Below are 18,770 nucleotides of genomic sequence, written 5' to 3'. Positions count from 1 at the left end.
AATCACCAGGTGGAAATACACAGCCTTCAGTTTTAACCTACAAATCTATAAAGTGATGACAGCCAAAGGTTCCTCTGGCATATACTCTCAGGGAGCCAGTAGAATTTTTCCAGCTTAAAATGCAATGCAAAGAAATGGGAAGTAGAGAGTGACTGTCCACCACTGCTCTCAGGTAAGAAAGGTTCAATTCCTTACTAGGTTGCACCCAATGCCAGGGTCAGTGCATGGGGATTATTTTACTTCACTTGAGAAAATGGGTCTGCTTGAGCAATAGAAAACCTCATGAATCTCTGGATTTCTTTACCTGCAGGAGGGACAGTGGGATCAAAAGGGCATGTTTTCCCCTGCAATGCAGGGTTCCTAGATAGTTGGGAAGGAGAGGAAACTGAGCAAAGGAAATATTTCAGGAGGTTCATTTGTTTTTGAAAGCTAATTACTTGACAGAGTTCACCTATCCCAATTCCTCCAACTGAACTTACTGGTGAAGCTTCCAGGCCCAGGCTGTCTGCTATGCTGGTCATTGTCAGGGTCATCATTGTCTGTTTTGTCACGCTTGCCATTTCCTCCTGGTGCATCAGTTTTCCTGGGATACTCTACAACACGCCGCCAAGTCACATTCTCAGGGTCCCTAATGGGGAGCTGCAGCAAGGGATCAGGCTCATTTTCAGCCTTGTTCTCTAAAGTCAAACTACTCTGGGGATGCCAAGGAGGTCTAGCCAGCTGCCCAGTAGCTGCTTTCTCTGCCATTTTTTTCACCTCCACTGGATACAAGAGAAAGCCATTATTTAGAACAGCACCATGAACACTGGAAACAAAAGCTTTTGATTCTTAAAGAGCTATATAATACTTTTTTTTTTTATAATCCTCACCCAAGGATATTTTTACATTTATCTTCAGAGTGGGAGGAAGGAAGGGAGTGAGAGAGAGAGAGAGAGAGAGAGAGAGAGAGAGAAATATCAACGTGAGAGAGACCCACTGATTGATTGCCACCCGCATGACCATAACTGGGGCTGGGGATGAACCATAACCGAGGTACGTGCTCTTGGCCAGAATCAAACCTGTGACTCTGGTCCACAGGCTGACGCTCTAACTGCTGAGCCAAACTGGCCAGGGTTATATAATATTTTTATAGCTCACACTGTCACAATTGCCTTTTTAGAATTACATCACCTTAGCTTATCCTGTTTCGCTTGAAGGGGAGGGGAGAGAATAGATGACAGATTGAGGAAAAGGCGAAAGAATTTCACTTAGTTACAGCCCTTTTTGCTGAATTCCAGACAGTAGAATACTTGCAGAGAGACCTTCTTGCTCTGAAGATGTCACAAGAAAATGACAGCTGAAGCCTCTAGTCTGTAGAGATTGTACAGGATTCTATTTGAGTTTGTCTAGCCTTTCTAGGCCATGATGAGCTCATATTTTGGGAGTGTGCATATATTTGTGTACTTTCAATCCAAATGTTGTATACTTTTGTTAATGTCACCTAGCATTAGTGTTTAAAAAAACAACACATGGACATTGTTTCCTTTTAAGCTTATAAGATAAAACTGATACAAAAGGGTAATACCCACAGGATATGTAAAAGTGACCTTGCATGCTTTCTACGTTAATGATTGTATATATAGTAAGTATCCATATTGTATATTTTTACTACACTCGTTATATAATTTACATTAATGTATAACAGAAACATTTTTTATGTGGTCTAGAAATGAAAAAAGCATTTCTATTCTGCAGTTTTCAGAAAGGCCTTGCTTTTAAAATTGAATGACCTAACAGAAGAAAAGAATGTGGGCCCTGGCCAGTGTGACTCAGTTGGTTGGAGTGTTGTCCAAAAGATGGCGGGTTTGTTTCTCAGTCAGGGAATGTACCACATGCAGAAGGCAACAGAGCATGATGCTTCTTTCTCTCTCTTTCTTCCTCTCTCTAAAATAAATTTTTAAAAGAAAATAAAAAGAATGTGGGAGGACAGTGCAACACAGGCCGTGGTTAGAGATAACAACCAGGTTAGAAATATACTTCAAATTTCATTTTGTCCAACAAAACCCAAGACTTTATACTTACTTTTCCATTTTAAGTGTACCTTTCCAACATCTTCATTATTTCTTGACTTTGAGTCCATATTGATCCTAAATTGTATAGGTTTTTTGGAGGGGGAAGGGAGTAGGGTTTGCTCAAAACACATCAGTTTGCTCAAATTTTTGACACAACCCTGAGTCTACCAGCCCACCCAGAAGACTGTCCCCACTCTGAGCCTTCCTGGGTTTGCATTGACTCCTGATCACCACCAGAGGGCGCCAGATACCATCACCACCTAACCGCCCCCACCCTTCCTCCCCACCCCCCCACCCCCATTCTGCTAGCAAGACTCCTTGCCTGGTAGAGCCCTGGACAGGAATGGATGTCAATGGAGGTCCCTTCAGGTGACTTGACATGGCAAAGAGTGAACAATTCGGCTGCGTCACTTTGGCATGGGCACTGGACTCTCTCGGCTGTCCTTGGCTAAGAAATGAAAGGACTGGATTAGAAGATCTTTAGGGGTTCTTTTTAATTTTCAAGTTCAGATTTCAAGATATTCGTGCTCTTGGGAACCCTGGCTACTTTGGCTCAGGGGTTAGAGCACTGGCCTGAAGATCAAAGGGTTCGATTTCTCTCTTGGTCAAGGGTACGTATCTAGTTTGCAGGCTCGATATCTGGCCCTGGTTGGGGTCCTGCGGAAAGGCAACCAGTTGATGTGTCTCTCTCACATCGACGTTTTTCTCTCCTCCCCTCCCCCTTCCACTCTGTCTAAAAATCAACGGAAAAATAATCCTCAGGCAAGGATTAACAACTACAAAAACAAAAACAGTGCTCTTGGGAGATTTTTCTGAAGTAGAAGAAACCTACAATTAAAGTACAGTTTCACCAGACAGAATCTTGGTCCTGAAGAACCCTCTCTTTCCTTCAATGCTACAGAACACAAGTGATAGTTCAGTAACTGCTCCTGTCCTTTAGCCAAAATTCTCTGGTAATAGGCCCACCTGTATGTCAGCAATAGCACAATAACTAACATTTGTAAAGATGGACTTAAGGCACCAGGGATCTTAAAGATATTCAGAGATCTTCAGCCTAGTTTCACTGAGTTCCAGACCCTGACCTGCCACTGGCTACCTGACTATAGCAAACTTCAATCTCTCTGGGCCAAGGTTTCCTTATCTGCAAAACAAGGTAGTCTCTTTTCCTCTAAATATCCCATGATTATATATATTTTATTGTCTATTAAACTAACTCTCAAAAATGTATGTGTGATCTGTGGCATGTATATGAATTCCCTGTTATCCAGAATGCCCTATTCTCCCCCTGAAACAAACAGAGAGACTGTTGCATTGGAAAGGTCAGATCTGATCATCTTTAAAGAGCAATTTTAACAGCTATCAATAATCTTTGAAACGTTCAAACCTTTTGACCTAACCTAGTAACTTTGCTTCTGAGATTATATCAAGGACCTAATCCGAAATGCAGAAAAAACTTTATTGACAAGTCACTGTGGCCCTATTAATAACAAAAATAAAACAACCTAAAATTCAACAATGGGGGATATCCAACAATTTCAAAATAAGTCTACATTACAAGGGTGCTTTTAATAATGTGGGATACTGCTCATGTTCTAATGTGAAGTGAAATAACAGGATATAATACATTATAATTAAAATAATAAAATCAGGGTATAATCAAGATATATATATATATGTTATAAAGCTGAACATCTGAAATTTGTTATTAATCAATATTACCTTAATAAATTTAATTTTTAAAAAAAGATATATACATGGGCCCAGCCAGTATGGCTCAGTTGCTTGAGCGTTGTCCCATGTGCCAGGAAGTTGCTGGTTCAATTCCCTAGCCAGGGCACATGCCTGTGTTGTGGGCTCAATCCCCAGTAGGGGACTTACAGGAGGTAGACAATCAATGTATCTCTCTCACATCGATGTTTCTCTCTCTCTCTCTCCCCCCTTTCTCTCTCTTTCAAATCAATAAAAACATATGTTTTTAAAAAGATAATATACATGCCCTGGCCAGTTTTGCTCAGTGGTTAGAGCATCAGCCCACGAACCAGAGAGGCCCGGGTTTGGTTCCCAGTAAGGACACGTACCTTGGTTGCAGTTTGTCCCCGGCCCGAGTTGGGGTTGTGTGGGTGGCAACCACTCAATATGTCTCTCTCACATTGATGTTTCTCTCTCTCTTCCTCCCTCTCTATCTGAAGATAAATGCAAAAAGTGTCCTTGGGTGAGGATGAAAATAACTAACTAACTAAATAAATAAATAAAAAGATAATACACATGTATATAATTTTCCATTTTTAAAAGTATACAAAAAAGCCTGGCCTATTTGGCTCAGCGGTTAGAGCGTCGGCTTGTGGTCCAGGGAGACCTGGGTTCAATTCCCGCTAAGGGCATGTACCTTGGTTGCAGTTTGTCCCCGGCCCTGGTTGGGTCATGCGGGTGGCAACCACTCGATGTGTCCCTTTCACGTAGATGTTTCTCTCTCTCTCCTTCCCTATCACTCTATCTGAACAAAAAATGGGAAAACATCCTTGGGTGAGGATTTAAAAAAAAAAAAAAGTGCTTTAAAAGTATACAAAAAAGACTAGGTGGATTGGTAGCAAAATGTTAAACTTTACTTTGGTTTGTTTTTTGGTCTTTTAAAGAAAGAGAGTAGAGCTGGGCAGGGAAAGCCACAACCACAGATTTTGCTTTGTCATCTAATGGCTATACTGGCACCCCATCTGCTTCTATATGTGAGTGCTAAACCTGATGTCAGTTAGGTGGTTCTTCAATAATTCTCTTTGTGCCCTGGCCAGTTTGGCTCAGGACAGGAGAGTCCCGGGTTCAGTTCCCACTAGGGGCATGTACCTCAGTTGCAGTTTGTCCCCGGCCCGGGTTGGGGTCGTGCGGGTGGCAACCAGTTGATGTGTCTCTCTCTCTCCCTCCCCTTTTCCCTCCTGCTCTATCTGAAGATAAATGCAAAAATGTCCTCGGGTTAGGATAAAAAAGTCCCCGGGTTAAGAATAAAAAACAAATAAATAATAATTCCCTTTGTAAAGGTAAAATACATTAAAATGTCTGGGCATTTTCCTGTGTTCTCCCTGAATGTACATTATTTACCAACATGAAAGGAGCAGCAAACTCATGTCATTAGTCTCAGTCACCACTAGGGGAGAATAAAAAATTTTTCTTCCAGAACTGATTTCAAAACTGTGGATAAATGCTGTCATTTAACCACAGAAAAGGAAAACTAAAATTGATACACTAGTCTGCCTTGAAAAACATTTACTGCTCCTTTAATAATTCCGATGTAAAATAAAATTAGCTTTACCTGCGTTCTTAAAAGCCTAGGGTACACATACATTCTCCTTCCAGTGACTTGTGAAGCTACTTCACTTCATTGATCCAGCTGGAAACCAGAGGTTGCAGGGTAACAGTGATAGTGTTCAACCCCCTCTTTCTGCCTTCCTATCAGTGACACTTATTTTGAACCAAATAGTTTGATTTCTGAAGCACTGACAAAGGGAATGCCTGGCATTTCTTTTTATAAGAAAAACCACCTGGGCAGCTTTGGAAAGGTAAGGTGCTTCACTTCTGACAACTGATCAGTTCTGTCTGATTAACCTGCCAGATGCTATACCTTTGATGTCTCCTACAAGTTTCACTACACTGCTCTTTTTGCTCACTTAACAGAGGTAACCTGCCAAGATTTGTTTCTGTGTCACTATTCTTCATCACTCACAGACTCTGTCACTAGACACACATTAAGTGACCTCAGGGTCACAAGGCATGGTGATACAAACAAAGGACAACAAAACGTTAACCCACCTGCTAGTATTTTGGTTCCTATTTCTTTCCAAACTATCCTTGGCTCCTTGAGTGGGCTGAAATTGTTCACCTGGACTCTGTTTTCCAGGGCCACAAAGAGTTGGCAGCTTGAAAAGAAGTAAACATGTTTCAGTGCTTTGATGAAGAAATTCTTCTCTTCACTCTTCATTCTATTTTTTAAGCTATTCTTGCTAAGTATGTAGAAATAACCAAAACTACCAAGATAATTTCCCTTTGCATGTTTCATATGTAGTACGCCATCTCTTCGCTGGAGGCCTTTATGTAGCAATGTTGGTCCCCAGCAACCCAGTCCAGACAGGGAGCAAGTGAAGAATGAGCAGACAAGCATTAAAGACCCAACAACTTTCCCCTATATTATATTAAGGCAGCAGGCTTTGTGGCAGGGGTCCAGGGCCCTGGGTTCTAGTCTAATCCTTATTCAGATTAACCTACAAGAGATTTGTGCTTCAGTTTCCTCATCCATAAAACAGGAACGATAATATCTGCCTGAACCCAGCAGTGGGGGATGCTATGGAAATCAGATGCAATAAAATAACAGCTACAATACTTTGGAAATAGTAGAAGTAAAATAAATTAAAGCCTAAGCCCCTTCTTGCCCAGACCAATCTCCAGCTGAATACAGTACAAGAGGAAATCCCATCCCACAAGGGTGGAAAAATCACCCAGGTAACCCCTGTATATTTCTGACCCACAAAATGAGAACTATTAAATTTGGGTTTTGTTTTTTTTTTTTGGTTACACAGCAATAGATAAACAAAACATATAAGAAAAGTTATTTATTTATTTATTTATTTATTTATTTATTTATTTATTTATTTTATCCTCACCCAAGGACATTTTTGGTTGTGGGTTCAGTCCCCAGTTAGGGTGTGTACAAGACTCTCACACTGACATTTCTCTCTCTCAAATCAATAAAAATGTAGTTTTTAAAATAAAAAAGTAAAAGTTGGCCTGCTTTTTATCACCATAGGACAGCAATTCTAATTAAGTTCAGTAATAAAACCCTCTTTCCAATGGAGCTGACCTCTCCTGCTCCACCCCCATCCTAGTAACACCTGGACTTCAGGAAGTTTAAGTTACTGAGCTTGGTGGGGTTGATCTAGCTCTATAATTCTATGATTCAAGAGGCAGCCAGCTCTCTATGTATGAATTTGTTCAAATTCATTCATTTATTCATTCCCTCAATGACCATTTATTTATCAAGTACTTCCTATGAGCCAGACACCCTGCTAGGTGTTAAGACAGAATGAGTAAGACCTAAGCCCTGTCCTTAAGGAGCTCACAAAGGAGCCATGCTGCCACAACCTCTCTAAGCCTCAAGCTAAACCTCCCAGGTTGGCTCCCATGGTGTCTTCTCACATCCTCTGAAGCATCGTCTTTGACTAGCAGGTCCCTCTGTTCCCCACCGGTGTGGGAGCTACCCATAGAACTTGTGGCTCAATCATATTCCAGGGTCTTATACATAGCCTCTGGCTCTATAAATGTTGACTGAATGTATGACTGAATGAATAAACAATTCAGAATGGGGATTAATACTTGCCCAAGATACCATAATTAGTAAGCTGAATCGTAAAATTGTCAATACTTGATTATCTTGACCTATAAAATAGCAATTTCATGAGGCCCCCACAGCTAAGAGGACCTCGATATGAGTTGATTGTATTTATGTCGCTCCTTGCACATGGGTTAGGGGCAATGCTGAACATGGCTCCAGGTCCTGTTTGGACTCCCTACCTCCCACTTCTTAGATTTACCTGATGGCTCTTTTCTGGTGGATCCCGAGTGCTTTTTTCAGAGGCCTGAGTGAAAGCGGTGAAAGCGGTGAAAGGTTTCCAGTCACAGCCACTTCTTTTCCTGGCCTTTTTGCCAAAATGTCCTCCTTGAAAATCTCTCACTGTTCTTGGAGACCTTGCTATAGTCAGGTAATTGGCACCCGTGTCCGGCCACTGGCCCTCTGGTGGTTGCAAGACAGGAGGAATATAAACGGAGGATGGGGGGCCCACGGCTGCAGGCAAGTCAGAGAGGTCAGGAAACATTCCTGAAGAAGCCCACAGAGAGATGCGCTCCTCCTGCTCCTTCTGCATCCTCTCAAACGTATTGAATTTCTGTTTGATTTTCTCCAGTCTCTCGTTATTCTCATTTGCTATTGCCTGTGAAATCTTTATATCCAGCATACACTTACTGATGTACATGTCGGTCTTGGACCACTTTCTCACATTGCCCTTGGCTTCTCCGGCTGGCTTGGGTGGACTGGGGGAACTAATTGAACCATTTTGCTGGTCCCAGTCCCCAAAGGAGAGCTCTGTGTCAGATTCTGAAGAGCTCTCGTCCTTGTCACAAAAACAGCACGCCTCTCTCTCCACCTTTTCCAACTCCTCTTCCAGGGACTTCAGCTCATCTACCTGGTTTGGGCTAGCCCCCTCCAGAAGTAAACCAGCTCCTGGGGGCTTTTCCTCTTTGTCACCTTCCACATCCAGGCAGCTTGAGTAGATTTCGTTGATTTCGAAGCTGCAGAGGCTTGCCTGACCTGGGCTAGGGCTCCTGGCCTCTTCTGCATCAAAGCAATCAGGAGAAGCAGCGTCTTGGTTCTGAGTCTCCTTGGCCGTCAGACTGGGATCTGGAGCCTGAGAATCTGGTGTTGCTTTCTCGCTGGGACCCCTTGGTGAATGAAGCTGACTGCCTGCTGAAAGGAGCAGCAACATGCAAATGGTTCAAGTGATCACATGCAGAAGTTAAGCAACCTTGGTTGTTGCTTGAGCGACATGAAAACACAGAAAGAAGCTTTCTATTTTCCCACTCCCTTCCCAGGGTGGAAGACTACCAGATACACTCACAGAGGGTGAGGGTATTTCTAACCTAGGAGAGAGTTCCCATTTTGACATGGACTGAAGTAGAAAATCTGGGAGGGACCAATCCCTGGGGGAAATGTTCTAAGCTTAAGGTATAGTGTGGTCAAAACATGCATAACTGGACACTTCCACTTGGGCTCAGTGGTTGTGGTTCAGGGGCTCACACCTGAGATTATCATTCCAGTTCTGCCCTGAGTCCAAAAAGTTCCTAGAGCCGCCGGGCCAGAGTGGCTCAGCGGATTGAGCGTCGTCCCATGAGCTAAGAAGTCCTGGTTCAATTCCCAGTCACGGCAGTGCCTGGGTTGTGGGCTCAATCCCCAGTAGGGGTTGTGCAGGAGGCAGCCAGATGATGTTTCTCTCTCACACTGATGTTTCTATCTCTCTCTCTCTCTAAAAATCAATGAAAACAGCCCTGGCCAGTTTGGCTCAGCGGTTGGAGCATAGGCCTGTGGACCAGAGAGTCCCAGGTTCAGTTTCCGCTAGGGGCACCTATCAAAAACAAAAAAAAAAACTGTTTGATAAAAATCAATGAAAACATATTGAAAAAACAAAAAAAGCCCTGGCCGGTTTCGCTCAGTGATTAGAGTATCGGCCCGCAGACCAAAGAGTCCCAGGTTCAATTCCTGTCAAGGGCACATACCTCAGTTGCAGTTCAGTCCCCAGTCCTGGTCAGGGTTGTGCAGAAGGCAGCCAGTTGATGTGTCTCTCTGACATCAATGTTTCTCTCTCTCTCTCTCTCTCCCTCTCCCTCCTTCCCTCCCACTCTGTCTGAAAATAAATGGAAAAAATATCCTCGGGTGGAAATTAAAAACAAAACAAAAACATTCCTAGAGCCAAACACATGCCCTCTGTTTCCCCCTGTTAGTCATATGTAGCCTAAAAAAGCTACACAAGAATCCAATGATAAAAGCAAAGGCAAAGTAGACTATAAGGGTGCAGACACAAATGGATTACCAACAAAAGGACCAACAGAAATCTCTGATAAGAAGATGAAAGTGCCTGGCCTGTATGGCTCAGTGGTTGAGTGTCAATCTATGCACCAAGAAGTTGCTGGTTCAATTCCCAGTCAGGGTACATGCCTGGGTTGTGGGCCAATTCCCCAGTGGGGGCATGCAGGAGGCAGCCAATCGATGTTTCTCTCTCTCTCTCTGTCTCTCCCTTCTACTGTATCTAAAATCAATAAAGAAAAAAAAGGAAAAAAAATAAAGAAAAAAAGATGAAAGCGACTGTCCCAGAGAACCTCATTGTTTCCAAAATGGACCAGATAATCTGAAGAACCTTCTTTGCAAATTGTCTCTGACCTTTCTTAGACCAGAATTAAGGATAGTTTAGATATTTACCTAATACTAATCAGTAAATACATGGCATTTATATTTAAAATGTATTTAGTGCCCTGGCCGGTTTTGCTCAGTGATTAGAGCGGTCCCGAGAGACCCAGGTTCGGTTCCCACTGGGGGCGCGTACTTCGGTTGCAGTTTGTCCCCGGCCCAGGTTGGTCATTCGGGTGGCAGCCACTCGATGTGTCCCTTTCACGTCGATGTTTCTCTCTCTCCCTCTCACTCTACCTGAACAAAAAGTGGAAAAATGTCCTCGGGTGAGGATAAAAAAAAAAAAGTATGTAGTTATATTTAATTATCTCATTCTCGAGTTTCTTTTTCTTTTTTTGGTACATGCCCCTAGCGGGAACCGAATCCGGGACTCTCCAATCCACAGGCCAACGCTTCAACCATTGAGCCAAACCGGCCAGGGCCTCGAGTTCCTTTTTCATTAAAGTAGCTTACATTTCTATCACTGCAGTAGAGTAGTAATATAAATAAATAGAAGGCTGGTGTCAGTAGACACTTACTAAATCAGTACCTAAACATCCTAGGGCCTCTGCTTTTGTTCAGGCTCTTTGAATTCAAGTAGAGTATATTTTTACTGTGAAACGGTGTAGTGAGACTGTACAGTGAAATAAAAAGGAGATAACTACTTGAAACAAAGTTATAATTACGGCCCAACACAATAATTATACTTACCTATGAAAGTAATAATTATTGTTTATTGCTTTGAAGAATATAACAGACAGGGAAATAGGGGAAATTTCTTTGAAAAAAAATGGAACCTCTTACATAAATGTCTAATGTATATTACAAAATTCTAATCCTTGTGGCATTCCTTCTATTCCTACAAAATATATTTTAAAAAATGCATAGCCCTGGCTGGTGTTGCTCAGTGGTTAGAGTGCTAGCAAAGGGTTGTGGGTTTAATTCCCAGTCAAGGGCACAGACCTGGTTGCAGGCTTGATCTCCTGCCCTGGTCGGGGTATGTACGGAGGCAATCGATCAGTGTTGTCTCTCTCACATCAATGTTTCTCTCTCTCTCTCTCCCCACTCCCTCCCTCCCTCCCTTCCACTCTCTCTAAATATCCTTGGGTGGTCCTGGCTGGTTTGCCTCAGAAGTTAGAGCATCAGCCTGTGGACTGAAGGGTCTCAGGTTCAATTCCGGTCAAGAGCACGGACCTGGGTTGCAGATTTGTGTGGCAGACAACCAACTGATGTGTTGCTCTCACACTGATGTTTCTCGCTCTCTCCCCGCCCCCCTCCCTTCCACTCTATCTACAAATAAATAAATAAATATCCTCGGATGAGGATTAACAAAAAATATATATCCTTGGGTGAGGATTAACAAAAAAACAAGCATAACTGTCAGGATATTCAAATTACAGGCCCCAATTCTTAAGGACTAAATTCACAGCTTTTTTTATACACACACGAGTTTGAATATTCATATCAGTCAAAGTTATGCTCTTAGTGAACATTTAATAAAAGTAGACACTGCCTAAGACACCACTGCATCGTGGGAATAAGACTGCAATAAGTAATGCCAGGCCTGACCACCCGTCACCCTTGGTTGATGGTATACAGCTCGCAGAGAACAGGACAGAGCCAAAGCAATGAGAGCTTGGGGAGCCATTCTGGAGGCCTCTACCCGTCCAAAGAGAGTCAGAGAGAAAGGTCACTTGGCTTGGGTGCCAGCTCTGTAACAAGCTCTGGAATCTTGATTGAGACACGACCTCTCTGACCCTTGGTTTTCTCATTTGGAATGTGAGGGCATTAAGCAGGATGACTGCAAGGCTCTTTCCAGCTCTGAATTCTAAGGTTTCAAAATATACTAAAAAGCAATAAGGCCTATAGGAAAAAGGTAGAAAGAAACACTAAAATGTTAACAAAATATTTCTAAGTGGAAGAATTAAAATGGTAATTTTATTCTTTGTCTCAAAAAAAAAATTTTTTTAATCCTTACCCGAGGATATTTTTCCATTTATTTTCAGATAGAGTGGGCAGGAGAGAGAGAAGAGACAGACACATTGGTTGGTTGCCTCCCACAAGACCCCAACGAAAGCTGGAGACCAAACCACAACCGAGGTACATGCCCTTAACCAGAATTGAACCCGAAACTCTCTGGTCCGCGGGATGACACTCTTAACTGCTAAGCCAAACCGGCCAGGGCTCAAACTTTTTATGATGAGCAGATAATAGTTTTAAATTAAGAAATTATCATTTTTATTCATGAAACAATTAGATAAATTCCTAAGAGTAATCATGCTAGAAATTAACTGGTTGCTACTACTTAGTTCTGGATCCAACCAAGGTGTATACGGAGCTCAAAAGTTTTAACTTAAAAATGTCAAGGATCTTGATTTTTTTCCCCTAAGGCATCCATCTTTTCCCAGTGTAAGTGACATGTACAGTTTAGAAGAATAGATTAGTTGTAGCTTGTGTAGAACATGTTCATGCCAAACCTGTGGGTTAAGACCATACCCGCTTCCTTCAGCTGTTTTATTTCCAAATCAGGGTTCTCTTTTGGATGTTCTGAAGTCAGTCCTAAGCAGACACTGACATCAGGATGAAATTCATATCGCTGCACCCTGGGGCTCTCAGTTGGCTGAGTTCTCTGGGATCTAATCAAATCCTGTAACAAGGGAAATATTGTTAAAGATACATTTGCAATCATCTGAATGTCACTGGTGTTTCTGAAACAGATCTAGGTATTAAATAAGCTCCCTCTTACTCCTGTTGGGCAGATTGACTGTATTTCTTATTAGCTAATTCATTATTTTTATTTGTTTGTTTATTTATTTATTTATTTATTTATATCTTCACTCGAGGACATTTTTCCATTTTTTGTTCAGATAGAGTGAGAGGAAGACAGAGGAAAAGAGAGAGAAACATCGACGTGAAAGAGACACATTGAGTGGTTACCACATGACCCAACCAGGGTGGGGGACAAACCGCAACCAAGGCACGTGCCTTTAGCGGGAACTGAACCCAGGTCTCTCTGGACCGCAGGCCGATGCTCTAACTGCTGAGCCAAACCAGCCAGGGCTTTATTATTTTTAAAGTAGTAACAACAGACTTTCAGTCAAGATGGCGGCGTAGGCAAATGCGGTATCGCGTCCTTCCACAACCACATCAAAGTTACAACTAAACTACAGAACAACCATCATTCAAAACCGCCTGAAATCAAGCTGAACGGAAGTCCTACAACTACGGGATTAAAGCAGCAGCCACTTTGAGACTGGTAGGAGGGGCGGAGGCACGATGGGCTGGTCACACACCCACATGTGGCAGATAAAATCAGGAGGATACCTCGCCTGGGAAGGTCCTCCCTGAGGACTAAGGGGTCCCTGTCCCACACCAGGCGCCCCGTTCAGGGTTCCAGTGCCATGAAGAGAAGTCCCCATAACTTCTGGCTGGAAAAACCAGCGGGAACTGAGGCTCAGGGAGGGTGACACAGCTGGAGCCCCAGGCAGCTCCTTAGAGGGCCCGCACACAGACTTGTCGGACTCTCTCCCTCTAAGCTTGGAGGGGAGGCAGCTCGAGGAGCGCCAGAGACATACAGGGAAGAACTGAGCTGTTTGGCACTGGAGCGAGGGCTGGAGAGGGGGCTTTCTCCAGGACAAACGTGCTGTCGAGGCCTTTGTTCCTTTGGTGAGCCCTTCTCTGGGGCGGCAGACAGTCGCCATATCTGGGAGTCCAGCAACCTGGCTCACACTGGTAGCCCCGCCCTGCTGACTCCCTGAGGCCCCGCCCCACCCAATTTTCAGGCCCAACCAAGCTCTTGCCAGTTGCTTAACCATAGGATTGGCCTGTCTTGGATCCTGCTTCAGGTTTTCCTAAATTCTTTCAAACAAGCAGCATCTGGTCTCAGATAGTCCCATACCTCTCGTTAAGTAATACACAGAAACAAACACAGGGAGGCAGCAAAAATGAGAAGACAAAGAAACAGGTCCCAAATGAAAGAACAGAACAAAACCCCAAGAAAAGAACTAAGCAAAATGGAGATAAGCAACCTAACAGATGCTGAGTTCAAAACACTGCTTATAAAGATGCTCAATGAACTTAGTGAGGGCCTCAAGAGCATAAAAAAGGACCAGTCAGAAATGATGGATGCACAGTCAGAAATGAGGGAGGCATTAACTAAAATAAAGAATAAGTTACACAGATTCAATAGTAGAGTACGTAAATCCAAGAAGCAAACCATTGGTTTGGAATATAAGGAAGCAAAAAACACCCAATCAGAACAGCAAAAAGAAAAAAAGAATCCAAAAAAATGAAGATAGTGTAAGGAGCCTCTGGGACAACTTCAAGCGTGCCAACATTCACATCTTGGGGGTGCCAGAAGGAGAAGAGAGACAACAAGAAATCGAAAACCTGTTTGAAACAATAATAGCAGAAAACTTTCCTAACTTGGTGAAGGAAACAGACATACAAGTCCAGGAAGCACAGAGAGTCCCAAACAAGATGAACCCCAAGAGGCCCACACCAAGACACATCATCATCAAAATGCAAAAGGTTCAAGACAAAGAGAGAATCTTAAAAGCAGCAAGAGAAAGGCAGCTAGTTACCTACAAGGGCGTTCCCATTAGGCTGTCAGCTGATTTCTCAAAAGAAACTTTGCAGGCCAGAAGGGAGTGGCAAGAAATATTCAGAGTGATGAAAAGCAAGAACCTACAACCAAGATTACTCTATCCTGCAAAGCTGTCATTTAGAATTGATGGACATATAAAGACTTTCCCAGACAAGAAAAAGTTAAAGGAGTTCATCACCACCAAACCGTTATTATATGAAATGATGAAGGGTCTTTTTGAAGAAAAAGATAAAATATATGAACAAACAAAATGGCAACATATCTATCGACAATGGAATCTACAAACAAAATGAACAGGCAGAGCAGAAACATTCTCATAGATACAGAGAACATTTTGTTGGTTGCCAGATGGGACGGGGTTTGGGGAAATGGGTGAAAAAGGTGAGGGGATTAAGAAGTACAAATCAGCCCTGGCCGGTTTGGCTCAGCGGTTAGAGCGTCGGCCTGCGGTCCGGAGAGACCCGGGTTCGGTTCCCGCTAAGGGCACGTACTTCGGTTGCAGTTTGTCCCCGGCCCTGGTTGGTTGTGCGGGTGGCAACCACTCCATATGTTCCTTTCACGTGGATGTTTCTCTCTCTCTCTCTCTTCCTCTCTCTCCCTCCCACTCTATCTGTACAAAAATTGGAAAAATGTCCTCGGGTGAGGATAAAAAAAAAAAAGAAGTACAAATCAGCCCTGGCCAGTTTGGCTCAGCGGTTAGAGCGTCAGCCTGCGGTCCACAGAGACCCGGGTTCGCTTCCCGCTAAGGGCATGTACCTTGGCTGCAGTTTGTCCCTGGCCCTGGTTGGGTTGTGTGGGTGGCAGCCACTCGATGTGCCCCTTTCACATAGATATTTCTCTCTCTTCCTCTCTCTCCTTCCCACTCTATCTGAATAAAAAATGGAAAAATGTCCTTGGGTGAGGATTAAAAAAAAAAAAAAAGAAGTACAAATCATTGCTAGACTGACAAACTTCAAAGGGAAAGGGGTTGGGGGGGGGGGGAATAAACCAAAGAACTTATATGCATAACCAGTGGACACAGACAATAGTGTGGGAAAAAGCGGTAGGGGGGTGGGAGTGGGGAGGAGAGGTTCAGTGGGGGAAAAATGAGGAACATCTGTAATACATTCAACAATAAAGATTTTTAAAAATAAAGTAATAACAACAGCTGCCATTCACTGAATATCACTATGTGCCTACAAGGTGCCCCCACTATGCGTTGATCCTCTCTAGCTTCCCTCATCAACTCCTTGCTATCCTCACCAAAATGGGCAGTTAGGTTTTTCTCAGGAACACAGAAAGGGTGTAATGAAAGGGAATTACAAAACTCCTTACAACTTGACTTCTAGCTTCTTCTTGATCTCTAACTCCCTACCCTCCTGAGATGAGCAAGCAGAAAAAAACTTCTAACAGCTGCAGAGCTTACCTTTAGGTCATTCTTCAGGATATACTGGATATCTTGAAGGTTCATAGTTCGGTCTTTCTGTTTGACCTGGATGCCTGACTTAACAATATCATAGTAAGGTTTTGGAAGCCTGAAATCTGCTTCTAAATAATTTCCCAAGGCTATGGCTCTTTTAATAACTGAGCCATCTAAGCCATCCCAGGGTACGTTGTCTGTCAAAAAAAAAAAGTCAGAAGGAAGAGTAACATTAAGAAATCAGTTGAAATTGAGTACCCTTGATCAAGTCACTCAGCCCCTTTAAATATTCATTTCTGTAGAAAAACTACCTGGAAGTCCAATCACAAATGAAAAGCCACTTTACCCATTTACCAGGGGGAATCCCTGCTGTAGAAACAGGAAAAAGTAGTCACCAAATCATGTATACATGGGCTTACCACTGACAGACCTGGGGACCACAAGGAACATTTCATGGAGTGAGGCTGGGTTGCCAATGCATTATTTTCGTGGAAGGTGTGGTTTTGCCTCTGAGACTGTAAACACTGCTAAACGGGGGCTGACTCTCACTTACCCCCTCAGTGAATGTAGTTTGCTGACTCTCACTTACCCCCTCAGTGAATGTAGTTTTATAGTGTGTGCTTGTGTTTATCTCCTGAAGGATTCCCTCTGTCTGCAGGTATGTGACCATGTCTTTAAGTGACATCGATTACACATACAAGGAACCTGGGTGTGTTTAATTTCATAGTTTACGTCTCAGAGCCCAGTCTTGTCCCCTCATTTACTAGTTCTTCTGGGACTCTACACACAGATGCCTATATTCAGTTTAAAAACTTTGCTTGGATTAAATGCATTACCATTGGCAAGCTGACCGGTTGGCTTTGCTGAGTCTTAAAGAATAGGTTAAAAGAGAAAAATTTCTGGGAGATTATCTTATATTTTCCATAAGCAGAAAGAGATTTCCTTGAAGAAATCTCTTTTTCCTATGTCCTGCATTTTCCTAAAGCTAAGTAACTCTTGAGGGGGGCAGAGAGGGAATCCAATCTAAGAATAAGGAGTTTGGTCATAGTCAATGTATTCTTTGATCTACCTGTTAAAATCTCCTGTATGATCATAGAAAAGCTGTAGATGTCCGACTTCACTGTGGCTTCCTTTTGCATAATGACTTCTGGGGCAGCCCAGTTGTACAGCTGGGTCGGGAGGGGTACTCGAGTCAGGTGCCTCTGTACATCTCTGTCCTGGCTACAGAAGGAAACACAAAGTAGGGTTCATATCTTAAAGGATCATTGCAATCATCACACAGTATGTTTGTAAAACATTAGCCTCTGAAGACCAGCAACCTCCTTGATCTTCTAGAAACTTAGCTAGACCCTGAACTGACCCAAGCTGCCTGCTATTCCAACACCTGCAGTTCTTTACCATTTCTACCCAGTGGGCCCTGCCAATCCTCCCACCTAATTTGGCTGATCGCTCCTGTTCACTTCACTCAAATCACAGGAACCTCCTCTTTCAGTTTCTCCAACACACCAAGCATATTGCCACTCTGGGTCTTTGCACTGTTGGCTTCTTCTGCCTGGCACGTTCTGCCCGCAGACCCCAGCACGACTGCTGCTTCTTATAACAGAGGTATTAGTCCTCTTCAGAGAAGCCTTCCCCGACTACCTAATTTAAAGGAGTCCCACTTTACTGGCTTCAGAGCAGTTACTGTCTGAATTTCTTGTTCATTTTTATTTATTATTATCTGTCTTCCCTCCACCACAGCCAGGTCCGCGAGGGTAGGCAGGCACCTTATCTGTCTTTTATATCATTGTATCTGTATCTCTAAACTTACACCAGGGCCTCAATGCTTACTTTTTTTGTTGTTGTTGTTACAGATGTTTCCCCCCTCCATTGATTCCTTCCTCCCTAATCCCTCCCACCCCGTCCCCAGTTTTGTTGTCTATGTCCATCAGTTATGCATACATGCATATAAGTTCTGTGGTTTATACCTTTCCTCCCCTGTCAATGCTTACTTTTGACTAAGACTCTCTCAAGACCCTACTGAAGCCCCAGCTCCTTGTGGTTACTTCTTTTCTGAACTCTGCCCTCTTGGGAATGAGCCCTCTCAGTTCAGCACTCAAAGGTTCACAGATGTGCTTAAATAAATCCCCCCTCTGGCCAGGTAGCTAAGTTAGTTCAAGCATCGTCCCAATACACCAAGGTTGCAAGTTCAATTCCCAGTCAGAGCACATACAAGAATCAAGCATTGCCCTGGACAGTTTGGCTCAGAAGTTAGAGCCTTGGCCCATGGGCCAAAGAGCTGCGGGTTCAATTCTGGCCAAGGGCATATACCTCGGTTGCAGTTCATCCCCAGCCCTGGTCAGGGTCATGAGGAAAGCAACAAATCAAGGTGTCTCTCTCACACTGATGTTTCTCTCTCTCTCCCTCTCCCTCTCTCCCACTCTATCAGAAGATAAACAGAAAAATGTCCTCGAGTGAGGATTAAAAAAAAAAGAATCAAGCACTGAATGCATCAATAAGTGGAGCAATAAATCAATGTTTCTCTCTCCCTTTCTCCTTTCCTAAAAATCAACAAAATTTTATTTAAAAACAACAACAAAAACTCAACTTCCACCCAGCTGGTGTGGCTCACTGGTTGAGCATCAACCCACGCACCAAGAGGTTGCCAATTCGATTCCTGGTCAGGGCACATGCCCAGGTTGTGGGCCCGATCCCCAGCGAGGGTCATGCAGGAGGCAGCCAATCGATGTTTTCTCTCAT

General features: G+C 43.3%; 1 protein-coding gene across 16 annotated transcripts in view; it reads right to left on the bottom strand.

Annotated features, from left to right (window-relative positions):
- The window catches only part of TEX14 (testis expressed 14, intercellular bridge forming factor), a 78,951-nt gene that overhangs the window by 28,982 nt on the left and 31,199 nt on the right, over positions 1-18,770 (bottom strand). For 13 of the 16 annotated variants that reach the window (XM_036269279.1, XM_036269280.1, XM_036269277.1 and 10 more), the window contains 8 exons: positions 17,101-17,252; positions 16,038-16,228; positions 12,523-12,673; positions 7,625-8,553; positions 5,850-5,956; positions 2,374-2,499; positions 2,062-2,126; positions 480-761 (listed from right to left, as the gene is read on the bottom strand). In XM_036269279.1, coding sequence (XP_036125172.1) covers positions 480-761; positions 2,062-2,126; positions 2,374-2,499; positions 5,850-5,956; positions 7,625-8,553; positions 12,523-12,673; positions 16,038-16,228; positions 17,101-17,252 — 2,003 coding nt within the window. The remainder of the gene's footprint in view (positions 1-479; positions 762-2,061; positions 2,127-2,373; positions 2,500-5,849; positions 5,957-7,624; positions 8,554-12,522; positions 12,674-16,037; positions 16,229-17,100; positions 17,253-18,770) is intronic. The other 3 variants (XM_036269278.1, XM_036269293.1, XM_036269287.1) reach the window with 2 other exon arrangements.

The sequence above is a fragment of the Molossus molossus genome, unplaced genomic scaffold (assembly GCF_014108415.1).
Source record: "Molossus molossus isolate mMolMol1 unplaced genomic scaffold, mMolMol1.p scaffold_m16_p_19, whole genome shotgun sequence".
NCBI classification, from domain to species: Eukaryota; Metazoa; Chordata; class Mammalia; order Chiroptera; family Molossidae; genus Molossus; species Molossus molossus.
Note: the sequence above shows the minus strand (reverse complement) of the source record. Positions and strands in the feature narration are given on the sequence as shown.